The 23,678-nt window shown below is 39.3% G+C and overlaps 1 protein-coding gene across 10 annotated transcripts in view; it reads right to left on the reverse strand.

Annotated features, from left to right (window-relative positions):
* The window catches only part of TSC1 (TSC complex subunit 1), a 61,277-nt gene extending 38,249 nt beyond the window's left edge, over positions 1–23,028 (reverse strand). For 5 of the 10 annotated variants that reach the window (XM_049895175.1, XM_049895173.1, XM_049895176.1 and 2 more), the window contains exons 1-5: positions 22,898–23,007; positions 12,145–12,207; positions 2,935–3,121; positions 1,667–1,770; positions 482–634 (exon numbers count right to left, since the gene is read on the reverse strand). In XM_049895175.1, coding sequence (XP_049751132.1) covers positions 482–634; positions 1,667–1,770; positions 2,935–3,040 — 363 coding nt within the window. In that variant the 5' untranslated portion in view covers positions 3,041–3,121; positions 12,145–12,207; positions 22,898–23,007. Of the gene's footprint in view, positions 1–481; positions 635–1,666; positions 1,771–2,934; positions 3,122–5,946; positions 6,058–8,892; positions 9,937–12,144; positions 12,208–12,608; positions 22,157–22,897 lie in introns of those variants that run through there. The other 5 variants (XM_049895170.1, XM_049895168.1, XM_049895169.1 and 2 more) reach the window with 5 other exon arrangements.
* Positions 23,029–23,678: the final 650 nt, after the last annotated feature.

The following is a 23,678-nucleotide window of genomic DNA, read 5'->3' on the forward strand; positions in this document are numbered from 1 at the left end:
TAGACAGCAATTCATTAGACCTACTATTAACAAACCCTTAACTATAGCTGCAGCCAGAACATGTCCCTAAATGGTTAAAAGAGCCTTTAAACCATTCTTCTACAAATCCACCATACCTATTAGCTAAAAGAAAAATAAGAAATGTGGGTTCCCAAAAGAGAAAGCACTGTGTTTTTATCTGAGGAAAGACTAGAAGAGATGACACAGAAGAAGTTTGGAATAATGTAATTTTTGAACCAATCTGACTTAAATTTTACTGTATTTGCTTAGACAAAAGACACATTAAATAGTCAGAGTGAAATAAGAGAACTTATTTATCAAGTACCAACTCTGGATCACACTACCTTTGAGACAAACCAAATGCCTAGAAGTTTTTTTTAAACTCTGAAGTTAAAATCCAACTTGAGTGCTTTAAGTTGCTCAAAATTTCAGAAACTATATCCATAAAGTAACTTCATTTAGATCTTTGCAAACATCCTACCTTGAGACATTTTAGTAAAGAAGGCAAAAGAGGTGCTTGAGAGAGCTTGTGCTTCCATGATGGCTGTAGTCGTATCACATGCCCCAGGAGAGAGAGGGTGGATAAACGAGTGGTGGCTTTGCCCACGTGTTCGTTAATCTTGTCTAAGAGGTGCTGAACATGGAAAAGAACAAGAAATCCTCAGACGAGTATATGAAGTTAACACAAATTAAGGCAGCAAAGATACAATCCGTCTCCCAAATCTTCCCTTTGATATAAGGCAAGGGCCAAGCAGGTAAAGAGATCAAATACAAGATTTTTTAAACCATATTAGCAAAGAAAACACACATTTGGCCTGAGAGACGGCCAGTTTGCAATTCCTGAAAAAAGATCCCCCATAATACAGGTGTGCTAAAGGAGTGGAAATGCCTTATTATGACCCCTCTTTCTGAAGTACAAATAGTCCACTTCTTACAATAACCATTGGTGTCAAGCCAGGGTACCTTGCTGAAGCTGGGAGCGGATCAGCTGTAGCAGTAAGTGCTGAAGCAGCCACTTATTGCTACAGTAGCCCAGCCTACATAGTTTGGCTCCAAATATAAATCAGGTGGTAGTGTAAGTTAAAATCCAGCCCAGAGTAAAAAAAAAAAAATACAAGATCTTCAAATCCTAGTGAGGTAAGCCTCATGTATAAACTCAAAACTTACCAAAGTCTGCAAGTTTTGTTAGCTGTTTACAAACCATGCAAACAAACAAAACCACAAAAGCAAAACAAAACAAAGGAGCCCTCCAAGTGCCTGGTGCTGGGAAACAAGACTGACTAGCCTCACTAGTTACCTACGCTCACAGATTTTCCTGTATTGAAAAAAGCTCAAAAATCCCCTTCAAAACAAGAGTTTAAAGACGGGTACCTTATGAGTCAAATTGTCACTGTACAATTATAGTATTAGAATTACAGAATTTCTTTAAACAACAAGATCTAAAGAAGCCTCTGAAGTATGTTTTATTTTGTAAACTTTTCAGGAAACATGGGTCCTGCAAATTATCTTTATATGTAGTTATAATCTGAGAACAATGTTATCTGTGGAATAAAGAAATTGAAGGAATACACTCTGGATAAAGTGTACTGTGAATCTGTACAGACACTGTTACACCACTCTCAGAAATGCTCAGTACTATACTATACTCTTACGTTTCAACAGTTACCTTATCATGTGGCTCTTGCAACGTAGTCAGGATGTGCAATGCTGGCTGAGAATTGGTTTCCAGGTAATAATCCACCAAGGTGTTTACAAGCATAGGACCTCGGTCTAAATAAAGAGAAGGGTAGTTTATAATAGTTTATAATAGCTATTTCTTCTAACATTCTAAATTCACCTCAAATAATCTGTCACAAAATTCAGAAAATGTGTCATCATACGCTACCCAAAGTTATACGTAGCATTGTATTTCTGCCATCTTAAATTTATTTGTATCTATTCTAACAATAGAATAATTCTAAACTTATTTGCCTAAATATTCATAAAATCATACAAAAAAAAAATCCACATCTACTGTTCAAAGGCAGACTACATAATATATAAAATCCCCCTCACAACTCGCCTCCCAACTCACTCTTCAGAGATAAATTAAGTTTGCGTAAGCATCCTTTCAAACCTTTTCCTACTCGTTATGTTTTCCCTCTGGCGCTTGCGCTTGCACACACGTCTCTTGTGTCCACATATACATAGTTTGTGTGTTTCACTTCACAATATAGTGCAGACACTTTCCCATGTCAGTAGGTATAGCTTATCTCATTCTTTTCACTGACCTCACAGTACTCTACTATATGGCTCTATGTAATTAATCATTCACCTATTGAAAGATACTTGGGTTTTTTCAATTTTTCACTATATTTCATTCAGGGCTATAACGAAGTACAGATTCTTTTAAGTGAGCCAAATAGTATGTGCTTTTGAACTGATGATAGAAACTCCAAAAAGGCTGAACAGCAATTTATACTCCTGCTAACACTGCTCATTTCTATTACCGTTATTTGATTTTAGACAGCCTAATAGGCAAAAAGGGGTAGTGTTTAAATTTGTATTTTTGATGAAAAAGGAGTTAAGCATTTTTCATACTAAAAAACACATATATTATGTACAGATGGAATGATATTATCTGAGATTCGCTCTAAAATACTCAAAGTGGGTAGGAGTCAGAAAGGATAGGTGGAACAAGAATGCGAGAAACTTTGAAGCTGGGTTCACGGGGTTCATGATACGATTTTTTTACCCCTATATGTGTGTGTATTTGAATCATAATTAACAGTTCAAAACATACATATATAGCAAATCCATGTATAATCTTTTTTGGCAGTTTTAAAAAACCCCTTTAGAAGATGAAAATTAAAATTTATCATTAGGACTTTATTCACCTCTTGGTCAATCTCTTCTGATGCCCAGATAAACCAAAAATTCTATGATTCTGCTTACCGGAATTGAGGTTCTCTTTAAAGACCGTTGTTATGTCATCTAGCACACCCAGCTTAGAGGAGTCCAGCATGGAGAGGAGCTCCCCGATACTCGTTTGTTGGGTCATTATCTCGTATACAGGGGCCTATGCCAGTTCCAGTACATGCGTTAAAGACTCCAAAGACTCTTCATTGGTGCCACTACAAGACTGAAAAAAAGAAAAGGCTAATGATATGATAAAACGGCCCCATTCTACCTTGCAAAAAATTACCTACAAGACAAACCAGCAAATGTGTTAAAAGCAATAAAAGTTTGGACAGAACTTTGCTGATAAAAGAAGCTGGAGTGTGAGAATAATTCTATCTTTGACAAATTTATGAATTAGATGAGTTCTCAGAAATGCAACTATCAATGAGAAACCTAAGAAACTGATACTATTCAGACTTAATCACCACACCACCTTAATAACAGGACCGAACTTAAGTTTTATTCTTAATTCTAATTCTACATGGGGACTTGGGTAAGATGAGACCTTTAAATCATTGACCTGAGTAGGTGAGTGGTTTTAGAAAAAGAACTAAAAGTATACTATTATCTTCTTGGCAACTCCATCAATGTCTCTAAGTTAGTATACCTCTGTTTAGACCACATGTTCATCAGACCAATACCTAGTTTGAACCAGGACCATTTCTCTACCTTTAGAGTACACTCCTCATCCTAGTCTCACACCTGGATGTCACGGGTTACCAGGAAAGTAGGGTGGACATGGACCATCAGGTCAAACCCTGCTCCCTTCAAAACCTCATCTCTTCCAGGTAGTAGAGCAGCTCCCTTATCTTTTTATAAACAAAACAGCAGCTCATTCCCCAAGTATCGCTCTACACATTTACAATTATTTCTCCCCGCTCTGGTCTCTAAAGCTTTTTTTTTTTTTTTAAACAAATAATAACGGTTAACATTTATTAGACAAGCATTGAGCTTTTTACAAATATCATCTCATGTACTCCTTATACTACCTCGATGTACTGGTTTTTTTGTCCCCATCTTACAGGGATGGAAACAGACATCAAGCCATTTACTAAGGATCATAAAGCTAGCAAGAGGCAAAACCAGGGGGAGAAAACTGAAATTTGAACCCAGATCTGCCTGGCTCCAAACCCCTATGTCCTTAAATGTAGCATTAAGCTAACTTAACTTTTGGCCCTCATGGCAACTCTGTGAGGTAAGCAGGTATTATCTTATAAATGAGAACGTAGATACCCAAAAAGGATAAATGACTGTGCCAAGATCACATGGTAGAGCAGAACTTGGTCTAACTCCCAGGCCAATGACTGTGTATGTCATTCACGGCTATATTACATTATACTCCCATCTTCTTTTTGTTTTTCTTTTAGTAAGCTAAAGTAGTGGTTCTCAAACTGTAGTGTGTATCGGAACCACATCTGAGATGCTTATTATAAATGCAATTTTCTAGGCTGACCCCAGAAGTTAATTTTGAGCTAGGGAATCTGCATTTTAACAAACACCTCCTGATGATTCTTACACAGGTGACACACAAACTCTGTTTGGGAAACACTATGCTTAAAAAAATTCAGCTACTGAGCAAAATCAGTCAGTCACAAAAGGACAAATATTGGATGATCCCACTTATATGAAGTATCTAGAGTAGGAAAATGTATGGAGACCAAAGTTTATTCGTGGTTACAAGGGGTGGGATGGAAGGGGAAAGAGGGAGTCATTGCTTAGGGGGCACCGAGCTTCTGTTAAGGGTGATGGAAAAATCTGGAAATGGAGAGTGGTAATGGTTGCACAACATGATGAATGTAACCAATGTCACTGTATTGTACATATAAAAAATGTTGAAATGGCAAATGTTTTGTTTTATACATACTCATAACAACAAGAAAAAAAAGCGTGGATTGATGGAAGGATAGCAGGGTGACTAAACCAGAAGATCTATGAAAAAGCAAGTACAGTGACACATTAATGGTAAAATCTAGGTTGTGGATATACAGGTATCCGCTGTAAAATCTGCTCAACTTTGCTGTATGTTTGAAAATTTTATAATAAAATGTTGGAGAAAAAAATCCAAAGAAAGAGTTAATCTCCTGCAAGACTGCCAAATTCAAATCAACAATGACCCCAGAAATTGCTGGGTATTAACTTATTATAATGTTCTTGTTTAATTAAAAAAAAAACCCGCTGCAGCCTGGTAATATACACTGAGGAGTCCCCGGGTGGCACATATGGGGTTAAGCACTCAACTACTAGCTGAAAGGTTGGTGGTTCGAACCCACCCAGAGGCACCTCGACAGGCCTGGCAATCTGCTTCCGAAAAGCCACAGCCTTCAAAACTCTACCCTGCACACGTAGAGTCGCCAGAAGTTGGAATTGACTCAACAGCAACTAACAACATTCACTGATTTGGCTCTTGGTAACTAGCCAGAAAAGTCAACTAAACTGTCTTGCTATCAAACCATGATGTAGGAAGTTGTTGGCTCATACCTATAAATATAAATCTTACAGGTCCATCACAAAGGAAGTCTATTTCAAAGGGTTCAGAGATGTGAGACTACAACCAATGATAAGATCCTGCTGTAAATGAGTTCAAAAATGAAAACAGAAACAAATTTCACTTTATTGTAAGTTAGATCAAATTAAATCTATAAATAAAGATAATACCAACCTATCAGGGTTTATTGTTCACTGAAGGATTAAATGAGATAATATGTGTAAAGCACTTGTACCTGGAACAAATAAACTCACTAAATAGTACTTATGTATTCATGAAAAATACTAGTAAAAAATCTTTGGATTCACTTAAAGTGCAATAAAAATTATAAAAAAAAAAATCTTTGGATCACCACTTGCCATATGACTTTTTAATAGGACATTTATTCAGTTAGCTCCCACATTCGTTACTACTTCAGGTAAATCACAAATTATTCCCAATTAGCGATAAAGAATGCAGCACACAAATTTAAGTGTTTTGTCCCTAAGTCTGTTTTTTTCCCCTGTAAGAGTGTTACTTACCTAGTCTCAGTCTAGTGAGACTTTGAGTTTGTCTTTTGTGCATTCAATAAGGCAATATTGTCAGATCTGGTCCTCCAAGTGCAGGCAGCCCCAGAGCACAGAGCACATGAGCTAAATTCAAAACAAAGATGGCATCCAGCCAGTCAACTTGGCGATAGGGCTAATCGGCTTGGGCTACCTAGCTTGTTTTTCAGTTTGTAAATTTAATGTAGGCATAAAAGTCTGGTGTCTGGAGCCTATTCTTCCCAAGTGCTTACAGAAGGCAAGAATCCATTTTTATTTTGAACACTAGAGCATTTCCGAAAACAAGCTTTTCTCTTTGGCTCTAAAATTTGACCTTTTAGCCATATTTTTTAACCCCAGAAAAAAACATAAATCTTATGCTTTATGTAGGATTCTTCACATAAGTTACCCAAGTTGAAGCATTTTTTATGTTCGAAAAAGCCCTCATAAGAGTACATAAGCTTTTGGAATCAGTCCCATGATTGAAGTATCTTTCCTTTTTAAACTCATTCAGATATTTCTTCAGAGTCAATAAATGCAGAGCACTAAGTGGGGAAGAAGGCTTACTAAATGGGGTGGAATTCTTCTAGTGCAATGAAGAACTTTATGTGCTCTAGTAGAAAAATGGACGTAGTTCAGTGGGTGCACAAAGAAGGCAAGTGAGCAGCTGGACCTGGACTCAGTGGGGGGTGGTAATGGGCGAGATGTACACACGTTAAACACACTTTACAGCCTACAGAAGACTGGCTGGGAAAGTAACCTACAGGTTAGCACACTGAAACGTCCACTTAGAGCAGTGAAAGTGCCTCTAATCAGATACCACCATTTTGGAAGTAACCAAGTACAGAAAATAGAACATAGGCACACGTACCACAGCCTAAACTAGCCTGAGCCCAGAACAACCAGATGGTGTCCAGCTACCACCACTGACAGCTCTGGTAGAGATCACAACAGAGGCTCCTGGGCGGAGCGGGAGAAAAACGTTGAACAAAATTCAAGTTTTCAAGAAAGGATCAGGCTTGCTGGCCTGACAGAGACTGGAGAAACCCCAAGAGTATGGCCCCCTGACATCCTTTTAACTTTTAACTCAGAACTGAAGTCACTCTCGAAGTTCACTCTTCACCCAAAGATTAGACAGGTCCATACAACAAACAACACACATTAGGAATGTGCTTTGTAGTTCAATCATTTATATGAGACTAAATGGGCACACTTGCCCAAAAGCAAAGACAAGAAGGCAAGAAGGGACAGGAAAACTGGATGAATGGAAATGGGGAGCTTGGGGTGGAGAAGGGGAAAGTGTTGACACATGGCGGGGTTGGCAACCAATGCCACAAAACATATTTGTGTATTAACGGTGGAATGAGAAATTAATATGCTCTGTAACCTTTCACCTAAAGCACAATTAAAAAAAAAAAAAAAAACTCTCACATAATTCTGTTTACATCTGCAGTCCAAACAAACAGAATCAATAAACGTTAAGAGCCAAGTGAAAAAAAAAAAAACGAATACAGGAAAAGCCCAAAGGCAATGCCTGGGTCATGCCAAAGCAACATTCCATTAAACGTTAGTTTAATATTATCTTTAGTGGCTGCATGCCACAGTACAGTGCTACAGATGACACTATTCTTATTAGGGAGCCATGACTTGAATTCTCTCAACAGCCCCTCCCCACTCCAAAACCTGTTGTTGCTCGACCAATCTTTTGGATCTCAGTAAAAGGCATTTCCATCAGCCTCTTGACTTAAGACAAACATCTAGGGGTATCCAGGATTTTCTTCCACCCCACCCCCATATCTGACCCACCAGCAAACTCGTTCATTTCACTATCCACTTAGCTATTGCCCTTTTCCATGCCCCATCAACTCTCGTTTGGACTACCACAGCAGCCTCCCTCACTACTCTCCTCGCTTGTATTCCTGCTCCTGTACAATTCATTCACCACCAAACAGCCACGAGAGACTTTTAAATATGGAAATCAGAATTTATCACTCCTCTGTTTAAAATCATCCAATAGCTTCCCACAGTACTAATAACAGCCATATTCGTGAGAAAGGCCTATAAGGCTCACATGAGCCAGCCAGTTATTAACTCCCTGGCCTCCTACCTCATACCACTCTGCCTCTTCATTTCTTTGCTCTAGTCTTGCTCTTTGCAAATGCATCAAAACTGATTTTTGCTCAAGGCCTTTGTACTTGGTGTTCCCTCTATACCTGGAACTCTCTTCCCCTAGATCCTTCTATGACTGCCTGTCTTTCTTTCAGGTCTCTGCTCAAAATGACACCATCTCTGGGAGGCTTCCCCTGACCACTCAATCTAAAGTGGCACCCCCAGTAAGCTTCTATTTGATCAATAGTTCAGTTATGTCACAGTGCTTATAATCAGCTAAAATTCCTGTTTGTCTAACTTGTTTATTATCTCCCCTGAGTAGAATGTGAACCCCAGAAGAGGCCTTCCTTGTCTGTCTTTTCAATGCCATATCCCCAAAGCTTAAAACAGGGCCTAGTATACACCCAACACTTCACGCATGTCTGTTAGAAAGGTGAATGTAAAATAACATGTGATCAGCATCAACGGGAAGCAATTACAAAGCCCATTAGAAGTCTTTCATATAGCTAAATTACTAAAGCTACAGTTAGGTAAAAACTCAAGAAATTCAATAACACCTTTTTCTGAACACTTAGCTCATCTTAAGTCAGTGATATCCTCCACTCAAGTGCTTCCTATTTGTCAGAGAGTCACACTAATGACAAGGAGTCACTTCTACATGGGTCTTAAAATAAGACCCAAACCTAGGTAACAAGCAGTGAAGAGCATGTCCACTTGGTGACACCAAGTCATGGAAACTACCAAAGTGCAGAATGCTCTCAGATTTTCCAACAGCAAAATACAAAGAACTACTGTCAATGGACAAACACCATGTTCTTTTCATTTAATACTTACACACTGATTTTGGAGGGAATTCAACACAGGTGGAGTTTTCACATCATTTTCCAAAGGCAAACAGCACCAAAGATGAGGAAGGAAGGTCACTTTTTCACTCATGACAAGTGAAGAGGTGCCAAACACATCCAGTTTTTAAATGTATCTTATTCCTAACCATGCAAAGCCTTAGTGTATCCTTGCCTGCTTCCACCGCACCACAAAACTTGGGCTCCATCCTTTGAACTCCTCTTATAAGAGATGCAACAGACTCAGATTGCCTAAGTTCATATCCCGCCTCCACAACATATTAGCTGTGTGACCTTAGGTAAATTACCCAACTTAATTTACAGTTTAAAATGCGGATAAGAAAAGGGCCCAACTCTTAAGCTGTTATGAAGATTAAATGAGACTGAGATAATGCATGCAAAACACTCGGAATGGTGTCTGAGCACATTTAGCCGTATACTGTCTTTCAATTATTGTCTCCCTATCAAAAGGAAGTGCTCCAATGCCAGGATAAAGTCTTTTAATACTAGTTAAGAGTATTTGGTATAGTCTACACATAGAAGAGGCACATTAATTTCAGCAATCTTTCTAATCATCCTATTATTTTACATTAAGAATCAGATTTTACTATGCGGAGGGAGGTGTTAGTCACTATACAAAAGATACTTTCTAATTCATGAAGAACTTTGAACCAAGTTTAAACTCCATAACTGGTAATCAGATTTGATCAAAGAGAATACTTTGTATGATCTCAACAAGCACAGAAAGTAGGAATTTACCAAAGTTCGGTTTCAGTTCTATGCTTGGCCAAAATCTGCTTTCTGGCTTTGGCCCTGGCCTTCAGAAGGTTGAACAGCCAACTGTCTACTTCAGCAGCACATCTAGCACACTTGAACTTGTGTGTGTGACCAAAAACTATATAATTCATGTAGTTACCATTATACCTAATCTACATGACATCAGCAATGTGAACAAGACATGCATTTAGAATTGCTACAAACATCTGAATATTCACTTTCAAATACAGGTAAAAACACTCTAGATGTAACATCCCAGCGAAAATCTCTTTCTGAACTTGGTAAATTGAAATCCTATCAGTTTAAATGTGTACTTATTATTTTAACAGTAAATGTTTCAATTAATTGTGATTTTTACGTTCAAAAGCAAGAACTTTCAAATAGTTAAATATATTAACTAATAATATGAATATTAAAAGAGTATACTAGCTAGATTAACTTTATAAATAACAGTATATGCTATTTGAGCAAAATATTTTAAAAATTTAAATAACTCGTGACTAAATAACAGAAATTAGATTATGTCCTAATTCTAACTTTTACAGAATTGTTTCGCAGCATTTATTACAAATTAAATAACCTTTAAGAACTGCATTTAATTTGTAGTCTTTTAACAAAAAGTCGTATTTGGGAATACTTCACATCTTGTGAGGATGAATTAAAAAAATGCCAACTTTGTCACGTCAATTTTATGAGGCAAAAAAATTTCAAAACCGCAGTCACCAGCAACTATGATAATCATCCTCAAGACAAAAATAACGAGTACAAGATATGGAGAAAACAAAACAATGTTAAGAAAAACACGAAATACCCAAAACCTATTTTATACTCACTAATCAAAGACTACAAAAGTGCTTTAAGAAGACAATTCCTTACAGTTTTAAGTCTATGGAGGCTAAAAATTTAAACAAAAAGCTTGTTGAAATATCACTACAGGTTGCCAGCAATTTTTGGCAGCTGAAGACAAAGGATCTTTGAGGCTTGCCCAAGCTATGAATCCCAGGTACAAGGTTCCTTCTAGAAAACAACCTACCAAAAATTTTTCTGAATTACATTCTGCTCTGTCCAAAAAAGGTTACTGATGAGATTAACTGTGCCAACTGAAGACGGGTGTCTACTTGGTTTCATGTATGTGTAAGAGTTCCCACAGGAGCAGTATAGCAGCTGATGGTGCTGACAAAGTATTCCCCTACACTAAAACTTCAAACTTTCAAAATCTGACTACTAAAATATAATACAACTTACAATTATGAAAGATGTTTAATAAGATCTGAGATTTATTACTGTGACCAGAATTTACATCTCATGATGATGATATTCAGCTTCGGTCTCAATGATTTGAACACTTGACCATCTGACATTTGGCGGAAATTCATATTTGTGGGCTTTTTAGAAAGCTTTCCATACTTGGGAGAGAACAATACTTCCACATTCTTGCTAGATAGTCTATAATCTATATTAAGTCCATGTTTATGAAAAGGCATCAGTCTTTAAGGCAAAAATCTCTACTTATTTCATAATTCCTCTGATATAAGATGAGGTAGACACTAAAAGAACATAAAGAATGGCAACCAATGAGTTATTAGATGAATCACCAGCTGTCTGCGTATAAGGACAGCAAACCAAACACCTCCCTATCTTCCTATAGAGACACAATTCTATTGCATTTGGCACCCTTGCTGATAAAATTATAGTTCATTTAGGTCACTAAGACTAAATTCATATCCACAGGAATACCAAAGCCTCAATATTTATGAAGGATATATGATAGGACTTTGAGAACCCACTGATTCCCAAAAATCACTATAGCAAATAATTTATCCCTCTCTCCAAAATTAATTTAAATATAGCCACGTTAAGATGTAAATTAATTCACTAGCTCAGTGGTTCTCAGCCCTGGATGAACTCCAGAATCACCTGCAGAGCTTACAAAATCCTACACCTCAGACCAGTTTAAGGGACAGGGTCCAGATACTACATTTTGTTTGTTTGTTTAAATCCAAGTGCATTTCTAAGGTATAGCAGGAGTTGAGAACTCCTGCACTAACTAAATGACTTGCTTTAGCATACAGGGGTCAGTTTAATTTAGCGGTTAAAATAGACTTGGATTAGATTCATGGGCCCACCAAGTGCTAGCTATAGGACCTTAGGAAAATTACGTATTTCTGAGCCTGATTCCTCATCTGTAAAATGGGATACACCAAGGGTGTGACTGTGAAGAATAAAATAAATAATACAAATAATGCACTTAACACAGTGTTGGGCACTGAATAAGCAATTAATAAATCATCAGTAATCTGAGTAATTATTTCATGCCATAGATGTTCCAGTTCCTAGCAAGTAGCTAAAACCGTACACGTGAAATCCTTGAATATGAACAAAGCATCTATGCACTAATACAACCATGGACAAGTTCAATAATTCCCTCCCATCTTTCCCTAACCACTGGACAAAGTTTATACTTTACCTGCTCTGGGGACAATTGATATTTCAGTTTCCAGTGCTGTCAACCTGGTGTCTTTCATGGTCACTGAAGAGAAAAAAATATATATATATGTATATATATATATAAAATAATCTTACAATGAAGTAAAATCCAGACGCAATCAGAAGGGAGTTTAGGGTTCATCTGGGACAATTTCTTTTCTAGTCTCTCTCTGACAGGTGGCCATCTGATTTCCGCTGGAAAGAGCACTATAATCATTGGAAGCACACGCTTCCCCCATCTACATTTCTGAACAGCTGGTTGCTGGAAAATTCTTTATAGTTTGCTGAACCTGTAATGTCTGCCAATATGCTATACTGGTGTTATACACACATGGACAGGATAGGCTCTAGAACTAAAGAGTTCCGTGTTGAAATCCAGGCCCTGCCACTTAATCCGGTGTAGCTTTTGACTATTTAAGCCTTGAGCACCTAACTTTTCCTTACCTCATCTGTAAAGCGAGAATAATAACAGCATCCACCTTATAAGGCTGTGTGAGGATTAAGCAAGATGATGTATCCCAAAGCACAGTGTGTGGCACAGAGTAATTATTCAAGAAGCTCTGGAAGGCAAGGATAGTGTTATCTTGTCCCAACCAGCAGTAACAGTGCAAGGCACAAAGTACTTAGTGGGCCCACATCACCCATCACAAACCACATGCCCTCTCTCCCTTTCCATTACCCTGCACCAACAGCCTTTCAGCTTCTCAGCCAAGCCACACTCTTTTCCACTTTGGGACGATGAACATGCTGTCCCTATGCCTGACAGAATCTACTTCTGCCTCCCAAGCTAACTCTTCATCCTTAAAAATCTCAGCTTAAACATTCACTTCATCAGAGAAGCCTTCCTAGGCCTCCTATCCCCCCTCCTAGACGAGGTCATGTCCCCTGTTATATACTCTTACCAAAAAAAAAAAAACCAAGCCTCCGGCCGTTGAGTCAATTCCAACTCCTAGTGACCCTATTAGCAGCCTATATTTCTGCGTCACTTATCATAATCCAATTAAATAAGTACAATTAATTATTGAACATGTCTCTCCCACTAAAATAGAAGTTACATCCAGGGAGAGACAGTAGCTTGTTCAGTACTGTACCTGCAGCAGCTATCACAGTGTCTGGCACTTGTTGACTAAATGACTGAGAGTCAAAATATCTCTTAAATAAACATGCAAAGCCTTCAAAACAGCACAACCCAAGTCTAACCCTTCTACATGACAAGCATAAAATATCTGAGTACAACTATCATTTCTCTATCTCATTATAATATTTTACTTTGTCTTCTTGAGCCACCCTTTGATATCTTCTGTTCAGCTTTTACTTCCTTTCTTCCGTTCACATTAGCTACTCTACGTTCAAGAGCAAGAGAATACCAGAAAGACGTTTACCTGTGTTTTACTGACTACGCAAAGACATTCAACTGTGTGGATCATAACAAGTTATGGATAACACTGCAAAGAATGGGAATTCCAGAACATTTAATTGTGCTCATGCAGGGCCTGTACATAGACCAAGAGGCAGTCGTTCAAACAGAACAACGGGATACTGTGTAGTTTAAAATCAGGAAAGGTGTATGTCAGGGTTGCATCCTTTCACCATACTTATTCAATCTGTATGCTTAGCAAATAATCAGAGAAGCTGAACTATATGAAGAAGAACGGGGCATCAGGATTGGAGGAAGACTCATTAACAAACTGTGATATGCAGATGATACAACCTTGCCTGCTGAAAGTAAAGGGGACTTGAAGCACTTACTGATGAAGATAAGACTACAGCCTTCAGTATGGATTACACCTCAACATAAAGAAAACAAAAATTATCACAACTGGACTGATATGCAACATCATGACAAATGGAGAAAAGACTGAAGTTGTCAAGGATTTCATTTTACTTTAATCCACAATCAACACCCATGGGAGCAGCAGTCAAGAAATCAAACGTATTGCACTGGACAAATCTGCTGCAAAAGATCTCTTTAAAGTGTTAAAAAGCAAAGATGTCACTTTGTGGACAAAGGTGCACTTGACCCAAGCCAAAGCATTTTTAATCTCACATGCACGCAAAAGCTGGACAATGAATACGAAAGATTGAAGAAGAATCGACGCATTTGAATTACTGGCGTTGGCAAAGAATATTGAATATATCGTGGACTGCCAGAGGAATGCATAAATCTGTCTTGGAAGAAGTACAGCCAGAATGCTCCTTAGAAGCGACTGGTCCCTAGAGAAGGATATCATGTTTGGTGAAGTAGAACGTCAGCGAAAAAGAGGAAATCTCAGCAAGATGGACTGACAGAGTGGCTCCAACATAGCAACAATTGTGAAAATGGTGCAGGGTAATGTTTAGTTCTGTTGTACATAAGGCTGCTACAAGTTGGAACTGACTTGATGGAGCCAAACAACATCATTTACCTCATTTTTTCTTACTTCTACCCTACCTTCTGCCCGAACTATCTCGTATTAAATATCTATGTTAAATAAGAATAGACAGGTAGTCCTCAACTTACAACACATTCGAGTTACAACGTACTGCACTTATAATCATCCTTTTTTTTTTTTGGTACATCTTATCATTAGTAATATGTACTACATACAATGTTGCAGCATGTAATTTGCTGATGTTATTCTCAGTGTTCACTCACAAAAGCTTATTTTAGGGTTTACTGTTGAAAACACTGCTGTATGTATTTAGTTTTCTAAACTAAGTCAGGGGCTTCAGTTTTTTGAAAACATGGATCCAAATGCTGATCTCTTTGCTAAAGTCAACAGGCAGATTCAGGAAGCAGTGAGATGTTACAATGAAATATGTGAAGGAAAAAGACCAAACAGACAACTCTCACTAATTTTCTGACTAGAAACCCCATCCCCATTCCCAGGGATAATCCAGATGTTCCAGAACCTTCCACAAGAAGAGTTATTACCACAACTGAAAAAATGCCAACACAGTCCAACTCTTCTTCATCAAAGTAAATTTTTATGATTTGTGTGTTCTTTTACGTATGTATGTATATATTAAAATATATCTATACAATCCTTCCAACCCCCAAAGACAAAGATCGGATTTATAAAGATATGGATAATAACAGGCAAGACTAATGAAAAAAAGAAAATGAGGTATTTGACTTATGTCAGAACTGACTTAAAATGGAATCACCAGAACAGAGCCCCGTCGTAGGTCAGTGACTACCTGTAGATGAAAACATTCCAGTTTGCTTTTGACTGTATTTAGGTAGAGTCTGATCACTAGACTGTAAACTTTATGAGGACAAAGACCATCTGCATGGTGTACCAATGGACACCCAGGGCCTCAACCAGTGCTGGGCACACAGAGGCAAACATATTTTTTGTTCTAGTCACCTAACATTTCATCTGGTTGAATACAGAACATAAAAGCTGACTCTCATACAGTATATACACTTAACTACATTGAGCACTGAAAAGCTTGGAAATAAGCACTTAGATATACAATCCTGGTCAAAGTTAAACTACAGATTGAGCAACTATATTTAACAGTTAAAATCTCTTGATCCCAATGATAGTTCCATGTGGAACACATTCTAGGCATTAAATACCAATGGTTCTCAGGAGCATACGCAAGCAATGTGTGTAGTGCCATGAGGCAGGATGGCTTTTCAGAAAGAGAGTGCTTGCCCAGTCACAGTTACTTCAACAAGTCACAGAGCTGGAATTAAAACGCAGACGCCTCTAATCTCCAAGAATCTTAAAACTGACTATTAATCTAGTGAGTCATACAGTCTTCCTCTTGCAATTAATCCCAGATGGATCTTTTACCTGAAAAGAAATATCTAAGGCAAGGGTAAAATTAGGATATACACAAGATGAGGTCTTGTAGCCTGTCCAGCCGAGATTACCATCCTAGATAAAGGCACTACTATAGGAAATCAGAGTGTTTTTGTCCAATGTCCAGTGTTCAGACTTTAACTTCTTTGTCTTTATCCGATAAAGATGGTAATGGTAATAAATCAGCATCAATTTTATGTTGGTATGTCAATGGCTACCTGCTATTATTTATATTTTTAGTTGTTTTTCACTTCTTCGCTTACATTTAAATTTTGCTCTATGGAAGTACTGCTTAGTAAAATCATTCTGGTTAATAAAGTGAGATATGGCATAACCACCTGATGAAAAGTTAGGGGTAGAAAAGACCCATGAAAAATGTGTACCTCTAAGGGTATATGGATGAAAACACCTCTTACAGCACAACAACAGTGTCAATCCATGTTTAATTTCCAAAAGCCAAATTCAGAGATACAGTCCTCCACATCTAGACCTCTTCCTCTTTGATATTTTGGCCCAAGAGTTATGTTCTCATCTACATGCAACACTGTAATTATACTTCTACAAGCAGGCTTTTTTAATAAAAACAAAGGGTATGTTTGAGGAAGAAGATGAAGGCTCTATGCTTTAGTATTCTGAGACTAAACAGATGCACAGAGTATATATAGGTCAAGTTGTTTTCAGAGTTTACCTCAATGAGTTTCATTCTTCAGGTGTTTATAGAAAGATGGCTGCTATACCTGGGAATACACATGAACCTCAGGTTAACAGTCATATAGAACAGTCATTAACAGGACCTGTATATATTATTTTCTCATATCTCTGCCCTAGACAAGATACTTTTATCATGTGCATTACAAACTGCACAAGGGCTAAAGCTATGCATACTTTTATGAAATACTAGTGGCACGTTATCTAAAATGCCACTAGAAAGTATTTTATCTGAAAATATCAGTTGAATACTCAAGACTTTAGGAAAACAAGTGTTGTCTGTGACCTAGAAACTACCCTAGGATTCCTCAGAACTGTAAACCACATAAAATAGGTAGCTGTGTACAAAATTGCCTGATTTTGTACATACTTGCCTACGATATAAAAATGCAACTATAGGTGTAAATGAAGATAGATGTCTCTTCACTGAAACTTGTTTTCTATATTGTTTTTACCTATAAAAATTAAAAGAAAATTCAGCTGCGGATTCAGACTTAGATGGACTCATTCATTACTCAGAACAGTACAGGCAGGGCAGAATATTATGCTAATATTTCAGTGCCTCAGTAGGTCTTAAATAATTTCTTAGGGTAACATTCTATCAAATGAACAAAGTTGCCTTCAGCACAAATGCAACTAAAAAGAGTGAAATATATGCTTCAATTCTCCCTTCCTACTCACGTAAGGAACCACATACAGAACTGACAGGAGAAAAGAGGTAAGAAATGCTACTTGGTACATAAAACAGCTGAAGGTAAAACTTGCCAAAATTTGTAGTCATGTGTGATTTAAATGGTCTCAGCAGTTGTAATACTTCCCAAGGTCATATGAATGGGGGGAGGGAGAGTTCCAACTTGCCAGTTTCTCCATTCAGAACTTTTGCTATTAGGGGCCTTAATGGACAGTCTGCTGCAGCTATACCTTACTCCAAAAATGAAGAATCCTTGCCTATAGAGATGGAGCTTGACTGAGGTAAGGTATATCTCTTTTATAAGTAACATTTCATATGGTCTTTCTATTAGCATTAACAAATTATTTGCCAGGGAAATACAAGCCAGACAGATACCATGTGTTTTGAACCGTTACTATAAAGAGTTCCCCCTAAAAGAAATTTGAGGAAACTGAGGCTTCTTTAGGTTTTAAGTTCACAGGGCTAAAATAAAAACATCCCAGGGAAGAAAGGAGCAGGGCTTGATAATCCAAGACAGTGGTTCTCAATATATGGTTCTTGTAAACCGGTAGCATCCACATCACCTGGGAACTTGCTAGAAATTCAAATTCTCAGGCCTCACCCCAGAACTCTGAATCAGAAACTTTGGGGGTGGGACTTTCCAGGTGATTCTGATGCCCACTAAAGGTTAAGGACCACTGGACTAGGAAAAAGAAATACACACACACACACATATATATATATATACATACAAACACACACACACACACACACACACACACACATATATGCTTTGAGGTTCAGAAGGAAAAGAAACCAGCCAGTCCATAAACCTTAAAAGAAGAGGGGGGCGCCGGATGAAATTCTGCCAGGCACTAAAGGTATCAGCACAGACTGAACACAAAGCTTGACAACGATTTAGCAGATTACATACATGAGTTCCCTGCTTCTAATTTTTTTTTTTTTAATGTGGCTCCTAAAGTGGAATTCCCAGTGAAGTGTAAAGAATCTTCCAATACAGAAATTTAACAAAATTATTTATATTACAAACAGTATATAAGTCCATCTTTAAAAGAATCAGGACTTTCTTACCTACTGGTTTAAAAAAAAGGATTTATTCTTAATAAACACCAAGCCCTTTTTTAAGAGCAGTAATCTATCTAGAATGATCAGCTGGGGCTCAAGCTGGGTCCATGAAACCCCTGAAGCTGTGTCCAAAATTTAGTTATCTGTGTGAACGTTTTTGGTGGTGATGGGAAAGGAAGGGTAGACGCAGGGATATTTGGCCCATAGCTTCTAACAGATTTTCAGAGAGGGGCTGAGCCCTCCCCACCAAAAAAAAAAAAGTTAAGAACCACTGACCTGTGTGTTAGTTTTAGAGATTAACAGATCAGGCAGTTTATCACAGTGGAAGAGTAAATGTTTCTGCTCTGGAGTCAACTAAATAGGGTTCAAATCCCAGCTCAGCCACTTACTATGACTCCAGACAACTTAAGTCCCTAAACCTCAGTTTCTTCATCTCCCTATCCTGTATCCTAGGCTGTGGGGAGAGTAAATAGAATAAATACATGTAAAATACTTATCAGAGTGTTTGGCTCATAAGTACTCAATAAACAGAAATTGTTATTGTTATAACAATATTACTAACTAAACAAAACGTATTACTAGGTATTAGCAGTCTCTCAGTTTAACAACTGGTTTTTGAAACATTGATAAAACCATTTTATAACTCAAACTGGATACAGTTCATGTTCTTCCTGTGTACTGCGAACTACTCAAAGTAGCACAGGTCTTAATGTTTGCAGACATTAAGGTTACCACATTTGTTCCTCCTTATCAGTCTCCACTGTGTCCATCACCAATAGAAGATCTATTGGTCCATTACCAGTAGAACGTCAAAACTGTTCCCTGTTAGTCAAACGCTTCCTGGCCTCTACTGCCATTCTATCTACTTCAGAAAGCAACCTGTGAGTCCTAGGCCAGTAACTACCATGCTTTGTTTTATACTAAAGCTGGATTGGATTTTTAAGGCACTTTACTAATTAGATGGCAGTTTGAATTCATTCAACCTGAAAAAATACTGTTACCTTTTGCTACTTCCCATATAACAAAAGTTAGCATTGCCCAGAGAAGGGGCAAGAAGAAATCAGCAAAATCTAATACACACACACATATATGCACACACATACATATATATACACACATAAAAAAAAAAAACCCGTTGCCATCGAGTCAATTTCAACTCACAGTGACCCTACAGGATGGAGAAGAACTGCCACATAGGGTTTCCAAGCAGCAGCTGGTGGATTCAAACTGCCAACCTTTTCGTTAGCAGCCTGAGCTCTTAGCCACTGTGCCATCAGGGCTCCATATATACACATATACACACACGTGTATATAATTTATTCTCTCCCCTGCTTGAAAATAGACATTAAATTACTATTTCTACCAACTATTTTTTTTTTATAGGCTCAAAACGTAAATCAGAGAAAGAATAATCTCAAATTGCTGACGGCTAGGCCTCTTTCAGACAATTTAATTTTTAATTAAATTAAAAATGAGTATTTTACACAAACTAAATTATATTAAATCATTACCACTGATGATGTAAGGGAAAAATTCTCAGATCGTCCCACTTCGTGATGTCCACCCACGGTAGAGAGGTTTCAGAGGAGCATCCAGACTAAGACAGACTAGGAAGAAAGGCCTGGTGATCTATTTCTGAAAATTAGTCAATGAAAACCTTATGGATCACAACAGAACACTGACTCGCTTGCTTTGGAGACATCATCAGGAAGGATCAATTGCTGGAAGAGGACATCATGTTTGGTGAAGTAGAGGGCCAGCAAGGGCGAGAGGGATCCTCAGTGAGATGGATTGGCAAAACAGCAACAACGATGGACTCGAACATGCCGGCGATCATGATGATGACTTTTCATTCGGTTGTACCTGACGTCGGCATGAGTCGGAGTTCACGACAGCAATCTATCTATCTATTGCTGTACTTGGCTCATCTGCATCCAAGAATATCCAATAATTTTAGGAGAAGCTAATTTTAGTCCACTATGGCCCTGGAACCTGGAAAAGAACACACCTGTACTCTAACTTCTAAAGAAGACAGAGCTGTAAGATCAAGTCGGCTCTAATTCAGAGCTGAAAATTCACTATCACTCAGAGGTTAGAAGCTATTTTAAGGAATGCCCTGCAATAAACTATAAATTAAAATTAAAAAAAAAAAAAAAAGCCAAATCGGTATTTTAAGCCAGTAGTCCTCAATCTCTGGTGCACATCAGAATCACCAAGGGCTCCTTCCAAAATACAGTATATACAAAGACCGAATCTTTAGGTCTACCTGCTATGGGGTCGAGCATCTGGGCACAGGGGTTCTGATGAACGCTACAGTTTGATATCCCCTGTCTCTGGCAATGTCATTATTCATAAATACTGCATAAACAAGTATACATTTGTTTTGCCCCAGTAAGACTATTCAGTTTCATCTCACAAATGAAAGCAGGCATGCACAGAGTGCATCGCATTACATCCACAACAGCAGCCGCATCTGACACCTCTGGTCTTAATTCAGCGAAAAAGAGTACAACTGAGTCACAGGATTTAAGACATTTCAATTTAATAAAAACAAGTAAGAAGCTGGACGCCACCTTCTTTCTTACTAGGAGTTTAGGAACATACCAAGGCTTTATGGCACCAGGAGATGCAGGAAGCAAAGAAAGCTGACATCATCTGCCCTTCAAGGCACTCGAAGTAAGAGTATTCTGAATAAGATATTAACTTTGGTAAGAGGGTATTTTCCATTTACATCTTCTATAAATATTCCTTAAGTTTATACCAGGTGGTTAAAGGAGATTCTGCAGCTCCCCAAGGCAATAGCAAAGAATGTTTCAGTGTTTCCGAGGAGCCTCGAGCCTCGTTCGCCTGATACATGACTGTTAAAGGTACATTTCCCTGCAAAACCCTAAATCAGCTTTCACATTTGCATATTCCAGGCTTACTCAGGAATGTTCAACTTAAGAATCACAGGTGGTTGCTCTGTAAATCAAGGGTTCCCAGCAGATTAGGTTTTATAATGCTTCTTGAAATTTACAGCTCCACTTTGCCAGCATGTTTGAATTCACATGACTCCAAGTTGATCCCAAAATTATAAATCAAAAAGTATCTCAGAAGAGTATTATTCTATTTTAGTACTTTTACATCTTACTGTATGTAAAGTGAAATGCTATTTCTAAGTTTTCTATAAAAAAAGCCTAGCAAACATTTTAGCAGGACTCCTTTTTGCAGTGAGCTTATCAGTTTTATAAAAATATCAAACACCTTCCAGCCTAATTTAGACTAGCAAATTTACATGCACAACATTGCCATCCCAAACAAAAGCTAACACCTCCCTTCAAAATTGAACACATACACAAGTATGCACAAACCCTGGCCAACTGATTGATTCTAATCAATTAGAATGACAGAACAACTATCAAATAACAGATAAATGAGAGTTATGGGGGTGTCAATAAAGACAGGAGCATAGTCTTTGGAATCAGACATGGATTCCAGTCCTGGCTCAGGTACTCCTAGCAGGGTCACATTGGGCAAGTTGCCCTAATCTCTCCGGGTGTCTCAGTTTTTTCATCTGAGGAATGGAGGTATTAACAGTGGCTGCTCTTCCCTTTGTCCTGAAGACTAAAGGAGATGATCACTGCAAAGCACTTCCACCATGTCTGGCACACAGACAGCACTCCATAAACGTTAGATGCTGTTATTAGTTAGGAGGACCGCGCCCCCTCCCAAATCCAAAACACACGAGCAAAACTCTGTAAGAGGAAACACAAAGAAAGAGCTTTAATTTTCAAAGGTCTCTCTGACTGCAAGCTCTTCATCCCCCTAGTTCCTCAAATGAATGAATGAGCGCCTAGGAGTTCCTCTGCGAATAGCTGTCTCTTAAGAATCGCCTCTGCTGACTTTAAGGTAACTGTCTTTCATTGTCAATTAAACACCCACAAGTACACCAGGAGCAAGACACTCCAGTCAAGCAAATTTCAGTGGTGACACCGCGTCCAAGCGAGTCCCCAATGCCCACAGGCAGCGTCCATTCATTCTCCCCACCCCCACCTCCGACCCATCACATCAAGTCCTAGGACCGCCCCCCCTCCCCGGCCTTTCCCTTTCCCGCCGAGTCTCTCCCCGGCCCTCTGCAACCCGCGTGAACCTGTCACCCCACCAAGCGAGGGGCTAGCAAAGGGGTTCATCTCACCCCTGCCCTCAGCACGGCGCCCCGGGGGTGCAGCCGTTCCCTCCGCCGCCGAGGAGAGGCGAAGTGTCTGCCCGGCCCGCCTCTCCTCCTCAGGAACCCGCCAGTCCCTGCCGGGCCCCGCCGGAGACAACGCGTAATAAGAGGGAGGGGAAAGCTCTCCGAACCCCCCTTCCCCGGCTCCCCTCCCTAACAAGGGAGCCCCTTGCCCCAGCCCCCTAGAGCATCCCAGACTGTGGTCATGGTGCCAGGGCTGCCCCGAAAAGCCCCCATGAAGAGGAGGGGGAGACACCCCCATACTCACCCACAGTCTCCTCCCCCTCAGCTGTTTACCTCACAGTTCCTCCAGCCTACAGGGCGCCGCCATCTTGAACGTACAGCACCTCCCCCCGTTGTGATCTGTCAACGAGAGACTGCAGCTTCCGCCACGGAAAAGAGTCCCCAGGGGTGTCTCGCATCCTCCTCAAAACAAATAACAGATGGCTGCGGTCGGCATCTCAGTTCGACGTAAGAGGCCATTCCACTCATTACTGAGAGTGATAACTGGCCAAAAAAACAGTCAAGGAGAATTTTTAAGTTAAGGGGGCGGGGACAGGCGGAAGGATCCCAGAAGGAGTCCTCTGAGAGATCTTGTGACTCCGAGGGAGGCAAAAAGAAGGCCCGGCGCGGCGGGAGGAGCCACACGAAAAATCGGAGGGGAGGGGCGGGGAGGGACCACGTGACTGGGTCGGGCGGGAGGGGGCTGTGGAAGAGGAATAAACAAGTTCGCCTTCGCTGGGTGTGGTTGGAGAGCCTTTCTACCTTTATACTGTGCCGTTTTTCCCTTCCCAGACCCTGGTGCCCCCGGGATCTGCCCGTGGTGTGTCACAGAACCGCGATCTTATTTTCCAAAGAGCCAGTGGGCCACGCGTGGTGAAGGGGCTGCTTTTGAACCTTAAAGGAGTTGCAGCTCACCTAGGGAACTGCAAAAAGCTGGACAAAGGCAACCCTCTTTCCTTTGCAAAATATTTGCAAAAGCCCCACGTCTGGGATTCTTTGAAGAACCGAACAGGATTCTACTCTCAACTTGCTAACACTTCAGCCCT

The sequence above is a fragment of the Elephas maximus genome, chromosome 9 (assembly GCF_024166365.1).
Source record: "Elephas maximus indicus isolate mEleMax1 chromosome 9, mEleMax1 primary haplotype, whole genome shotgun sequence".
Taxonomy (NCBI): Eukaryota; Metazoa; Chordata; class Mammalia; order Proboscidea; family Elephantidae; genus Elephas; species Elephas maximus.